The following is a 6,217-nucleotide window of genomic DNA, read 5'->3' as shown; positions in this document are numbered from 1 at the left end:
TACACACACCAACAAATTTTATAATATATACACAACCACCTATTGAGTTTTTTCCTAGTTTTTTAATTTGGGCCCGGCATTTGCCTTTCTTTTTATCAGAATTTGGAGATCAAACCCTGGCTTCCATGCTGCCAAGGCCGGACTGGCTGTACCGGGCATTGGACGTTTCCCAGTGAGGCTGAAAGGGTGGGGGGCTTCTTTTGCTACTGGGGGTCCGGTTTTGTAGCAGTACAGTAGTTTTAAAAGCACTGCAGATTTTCTTGTACATTCAAAAGTTTTCAGGCAACAATAAAAGTGCCAAGATAATTCTAGTGATTAATGTACCTGCTGGAGAGAGATCTGAATTTTGTCTAGTGACAGTTTTGACTCATCTAAGCTGGCGCAGATGGTTAATGTGTGTGCTGCAAAGAACGTGTAGTATGCTGATCATAGAACCTTATTTTATGTGCAGTACTCAGTAGGATACTGCTTTTTCACAGAGAGCCTTTTGTTAATGTGCAGTTCAGAAGTTACAATCATAATCTAGCACAGTGAGCTATGAACTGCCATCAAAGAGCTGCATGCAAGCTGCATGATACTGGTTAGAAAGTCATCTTTTTCCTAGTCTTTGATTATCATAATTTTGCTAAAAAAAGATTTGTTTGTGTAGAAATAAATTGTTATAAGTAAAGTCAACCCTAACCACTGTGTTACGTTCTGAATCCTGAGTTTATGCTTCCCCAGACCAAGCACTCAAAAAATGCCTAACAGTATGGATGGCATGTGAGCCCTACACTTTGTATTCCCCTTTGTCTCATGTAACATTTTCTATACATTGATTTACACTGGTATGATTCATTGTCTGTGTGATGCAAAGTCCTCCAACACCCTACACTGGTAAGGCAGGCCTATAAAAAAAGTGAAATGCATGTGAGGGAGGGGCTATGGAAAGATGAGAGGCACTGTTAGAGGGTGATGATGAGGGAATCATTGAAAGGCCCCCAATTAACACTGCCATGTCCTGGTGCACTGTAAGGTCATAATTTACTATGCTTTAAAAACAAACACAAGTGAATATAAAATGAAAAACATGATGTAGAATGCAGCGTTTTGTCATTTATCTCAAATTTCTTGGGGGTGTAGAGTCCCCAAGCCCCGTAGTAGTGGTCCGGCTCGCTTGCTGTGCACCCTCTGGCCAGGACTACTTTGGGTTCCCAGTCCGGCCCTGTATGCTGTCATTCTTCCCATGCAGTGCTCGATTATCCCCAGATCACTTAGGGTCTCTGTATGTCTAGGACAGACTCGCAACTTCCATCACTCATTGTAAATGCCAGCTGCCCCAATCGCATTCGCCCTGGCCAGGTCATATTATTTTTATTTAATTATTTTTAGCCATGGTGCAAGACAGAGGCCGCGCTGCTCATAGAATGGCTACAAAACATTGGCAAAGACCATACCTCTGAAATGTGAGACCTATTGGCTTTGCCAATGCTTGTTTTTTTTTAAAATGCAGCCCTCTTGCTCGGAAGTTAGAGAACTCATCTGGCATCGCTTGTATGGTATGCACAAGTAGTGACGATAATAATGTGGTTCTTAAAAAAGTGAGGCGGGCCAAAGGCGTGACGTAGAATGACTAGACTACCCGGACGTCTTGTAGCTGGGAAAGTCCTCCGGCGAGGGCACCCCTTTGAGGCTGAGCAGTATTTGGCGCTCGTGACGTAAGATGTAGAGATCTCGCGAGAGCATTAGAGAGGCGGACCCCGGAAGTGTCCGTAGACGGGGTTGTGAGTTGCTGTCACAGAGGTGTACCGGGGAGCCACATACCCAGGCATCATGGACGGTAAGAGGAAAGCAGTCCCTAGTAGATGGTTCGCCTGAGGGAAGAAACGGATGCTTTCTCGAGAGGGTCGCAGTTGTTATGGCGACATTGTTTGGATGTAAGCAGGTGCCTGCTCAGGCGAGGCTCTTTTTTTGCCGTTCATTGAGAGCGAGTAATGAGTTCTTGGATTTTATTTTATAGACGTTCTTCACGTATTTACCGACGATGGTGCTTTTAGTGTCGCTTCATAAAAAGAGGGCGCATCTTTTCTAGTATTACGCGATACAAAGGGTTGGCTATACTCATATGCTGATAAACACAAATAAAGTGGTGATGTTGCGGCTTGTTTTTGGTGGATTGAAGCTCCATAACCACGGTTTCTTTATTGATTCACTTCAACTATATATTTTTTTTAAAGGCGCCCCCAGTTGCTTATGAGACATATCTGATTAGGCTACCTGACAAGAAGTGACTACAAGTGAAGATGTAAGGGCGTCCACTTGTACCACTTAACTGTTTCATCTGATTAACCATTAAAGTATGATTTTATCTCTCTCAGGGTGCAGAAACAATCTGCAAAATGATGAGATTTACTCTAGTGGCTATGTTCCATATGCACTCGAGTCCAGGGCTTTAAACGGGTTGAAACAAGCGGGAGGTCTCTAAAAGTTGTGAGGCCAATATAATTAACCCCTTCGCTGCCAGGCCTTTTCCCCCTCCTGTGCCAGGCCTTTTTTTGCCTATTTGGGGCAGTTCGCGCTTAGGCCCTCATAACTTTTTGTCCACATAAGCTAACCAAGCCAAATTTGCGTCCTTTTTTTCCAACATCCTAGGGATTCTAGAGGTACCCAGACTTTGTGGGTTCCCTTGAAGGAGGCCAAGAAATTGGCCAAAATACAGTGAAAATTTCGTTTTTTCCAAAAAATTGGAAAAAGTGGCTGCAGAAGAAGGCTTGTGGATTTCCCCCTGAAAATGGCATCAACAAAGGGTTTGCAGTGCTAAACTCAGCAGCATCCTAGCTTTAAGGAACAGACAGACTTGAATCAGAAAACCCAATTTTTCAACACAATTTTGGCATTTTACTGGGGTATACCCCATTTTTGCATTTTTTTGTGCTTTCAGCCTCCTTCCAGTCAGTGACAGGAATGGGCATGAAACCAATGCTGGATCCCAGAAACCTAACCATTTCTGAAAAGTAGACAAAATTCTGAATTCAGCAAGGGGTCATTTGTGTAGATCCTACAAGGGTTTCCTACAGAAAATAACAGCTGAAAAAGAAAAATATTGAAATTGAGGTGAAAAAACCATCAATTTTTCTCTACGTTATACCGTTACGTCTGCTGGACTCCTCTGGTTGCGGGGATATATAGGGCTTGTAGGTTCATCAAGAACCCGAGGAACCCAGAGCCAATAAATGAGCTGCACCCTGCAGTGCGTTTTCATTCTATACCGGGTATACAGCAATTCATTTGCTGAAATATAAAGAGTAAAAAATTGCTATCAAGAAAACCTTTGCATTTCCAAAAAGGGCACAAGATAAGGTGCTGAGGAGCAGTGGTTATTTGCACATCTCTGAATTCCGGGGTGACCATACTAGCATGTGAATTATAGGGAATTTCTCAAATAGATGTCTTTTTTACACACTCTCCTATATTTGGAAGGAAAAAATGTAGAGAAAGACAAGGGGCAATAGCACTTGTTTTGCTAATCTATGTTCCCCCAAGTCTCCCGATAAAAATGATACCTCACTTGTGTGGGTAGGCCTAGCGCCCGCGACAGGAAACGCCCCAAAACGCAACGTGGACACATCCCATTTTTTTTAAAGAAAACAGAGGTGTTTTTTGCGAAGTGCCTACCTGTAGATTTTGGCCTCTAGCTCAGCCGGCACCTAGGGAAACCTACCAAACCTGTGCATTTCTGAAAACTAGAGACCTAGGGGAATCCAAGGAGGGGTGACTTGCGGGGCTCGGACCAGGTTCTGTTACCCAGAATCCTTTGCAAAACTCAAAATTTGGCTAAAAAAACACATGTTCCTCACATTTCTGTGGCAGAAAGTTCTGGAATCTGAGAGGAGCCACAAATTTCCTTCCACCCAGCGTTCCCCCAAGTCTCCCGATAAAAATGATACCTCACTTGCGTGGGTAGGCCTAGCGCCCGCGACAGGAAACACCCCAAAGCGCAACGTGGACACATCCAAAATTTTGGAAGAAAACAGAGGTGTTTTTTGCGAAGTGCCTACCTGTAGATTTTGGCCTCTAGCTCAGCCGGCACCCAGGGAAACCTACCAAACCTGTGCATTTCTGAAAACTAGAGACCTAGGGGAATCCAAGGAGGGGTGACTTGCGGGGCTCGGACCAGGTTCTGTTACCCAGAATCCTTTGCAAACCTCAAAATTTGGCTAAAAAAACACATGTTCCTCACATTTCTGTGTCAGAAAGTTCTGGAATCTGAGAGGAGCCACAAATTTCCTTCCACCCAGCGTTCCCCCAAGTCTCCCGATAAAAATGATACCTCACTTGCGTGGGTAGGCCTAGCGCCCGCGACAGGAAACACCCCAAAGCGCAACGTGGACACATCCTAAATTTTGGAAGAAAACAGAGGTGTTTTTTGCAAAGTGCCTACCTGTAGATTTTGGCCTCTAGCTCAGCCGGCACCTAGGGAAACCTACCAAACCTGTGCATTTCCGAAAACTAGAGACCTAGGGGAATCCAAGGAGGGGTGACTTGCGGGGCTCGGACCAGGTTCTGTTACCCAGAATCCTTTGCAAACCTCAAAATTTGGCTAAAAAAACACATGTTCCTCACATTTCTGTGGCAGAAAGTTCTGGAATCTGAGAGGAGCCACAAATTTCCTTCCACCCAGCGTTCCCCCAAGTCTCCCGATAAAAATGATACCTCACTTGCGTGGGTAGGCCTAGCGCCCGCGACAGGAAACACCCCAAAGCGCAACGTGGACACATCCTAAATTTTGGAAGAAAACAGAGGTGTTTTTTGCGAAGTGCCTACCTGTAGATTTTGGCCTCTAGCTCAGCCGGCACCTAGGGAAACCTACCAAACCTGTGCATTTCTGAAAACTAGAGACCTAGGGGAATCCAAGGAGGGGTGACTTGCGGGGCTCGGACCAGGTTCTGTTACCCAGAATCCTTTGCAAACCTCAAAATTTGGCTAAAAAAACACATGTTCCTCACATTTCTGTGGCAGAAAGTTCTGGAATCTGAGAGGAGCCACAAATTTCCTTCCACCCAGCGTTCCCCCAAGTCTCCCGATAAAAATGATACCTCACTTGCGTGGGTAGGCCTAGCGCCCGCGACAGGAAACACCCCAAAGCGCAACGTGGACACATCCTAAATTTTGGAAGAAAACAGAGGTTTTTTTTGCGAAGTGCCTACCTGTAGACTTTGGCCTCTAGCTCAGCCGGCACCTAGGGAAACCTACCAAACCTGTGCATTTCTGAAAACTAGAGACCTAGGGGAATCCAAGGAGGGGTGACTTGCGGGGCTCGGACCAGGTTCTGTTACCCAGAATCCTTTGCAAACCTCAAAATTTGGCTAAAAAAACACATGTTCCTCACATCTCTGTGGCAGAAAGTTCTGGAATCTAAGAGGAGCCACAAATTTCCTTCCACCCAGCGTTCCCCCAAGTCTCCCGATAAAAATTATACCTCACTTGCGTGGGTAGGTCTAGCGCCCGCGACAGGAAACACCCCAAAGCGCAACGTGGACACATCCCATTTTTTGAAAGAAAACAGTGCCTACCTGTGGATTTTGGCCTGTAGCTCAGACGGCACCTAGGGAAACCTACCAAACCTGTGCATTTCTGAAAACTAGAGACCTAGGGGAATCCAAGGAGGGGTGACTTGCGGGGCTCGGACCAGGTTCTGTTACCCAGAATCCTTTGCAAACCTCAAAATTTGGCTAAAAAAACACATGTTCCTCACATTTCTGTGGCACAAAGTTCTGGAATCTGATAGGAGCCACAAATTTCCTTCCACCCAGCGTTCCCCCAAGTCTCCCGATAAAAATGATACCTCACTTGTGTGGGTGGGCCAGGTGCCTGCAACAGAATAAGGCCCAAAACCTGAAGGGATAGAAGGGATAGCACAGCAAGTTTATAAGGGCATATTCCTTTATACATCTTTAGACGGACTCTGCTTTGGGGACCCACATAAGTGAGGTGTTATTTTACTTGGGAGACTGAGGGGAAAACTGGGGAGTAGGAATGTTGTGCTGGAGCAGTGATCCTACTAAGAAAAATCAGGAAAATATGCTTTTTTATGCAAATTTTGAGGTTTACAGAGGAGCCTGGGTAAGAAAATGTTGGGGGAGCCACGCAAGCCACACCTCCCTAGACTCCTTGGGGTGCCTAGTTTTAAAAAGTTTCTGGGTTTTGTAGGTTTCCCTACATGACGGCCGCACCCAGG

The 6,217-nt window shown here is 45.4% G+C and overlaps 1 protein-coding gene across 2 annotated transcripts in view; it reads left to right on the top strand.

Annotated features, from left to right (window-relative positions):
• Positions 1–1,722: 1,722 nt before the first annotated feature.
• The window catches only part of CHMP1A (charged multivesicular body protein 1A), a 69,596-nt gene continuing 65,101 nt past the window's right edge, over positions 1,723–6,217 (top strand). Inside the window, exon 1 of one of the 2 annotated variants that reach the window (XM_069216623.1) lies at positions 1,723–1,819. In XM_069216623.1, the coding sequence (XP_069072724.1) occupies positions 1,813–1,819 (7 nt within the window). In that variant the 5' untranslated portion in view covers positions 1,723–1,812. Of the gene's footprint in view, positions 1,917–6,217 lie in introns of both variants that reach the window. The other variant, XM_069216624.1, reaches the window with a different exon arrangement.

Source organism: Pleurodeles waltl, chromosome 12, assembly GCF_031143425.1.
Source record: "Pleurodeles waltl isolate 20211129_DDA chromosome 12, aPleWal1.hap1.20221129, whole genome shotgun sequence".
NCBI classification, from domain to species: domain Eukaryota; kingdom Metazoa; phylum Chordata; class Amphibia; order Caudata; family Salamandridae; genus Pleurodeles; species Pleurodeles waltl.
The sequence above is the reverse complement of the archived record's forward strand: the minus strand, read 5'-3'. Positions and strand labels throughout refer to the sequence as shown.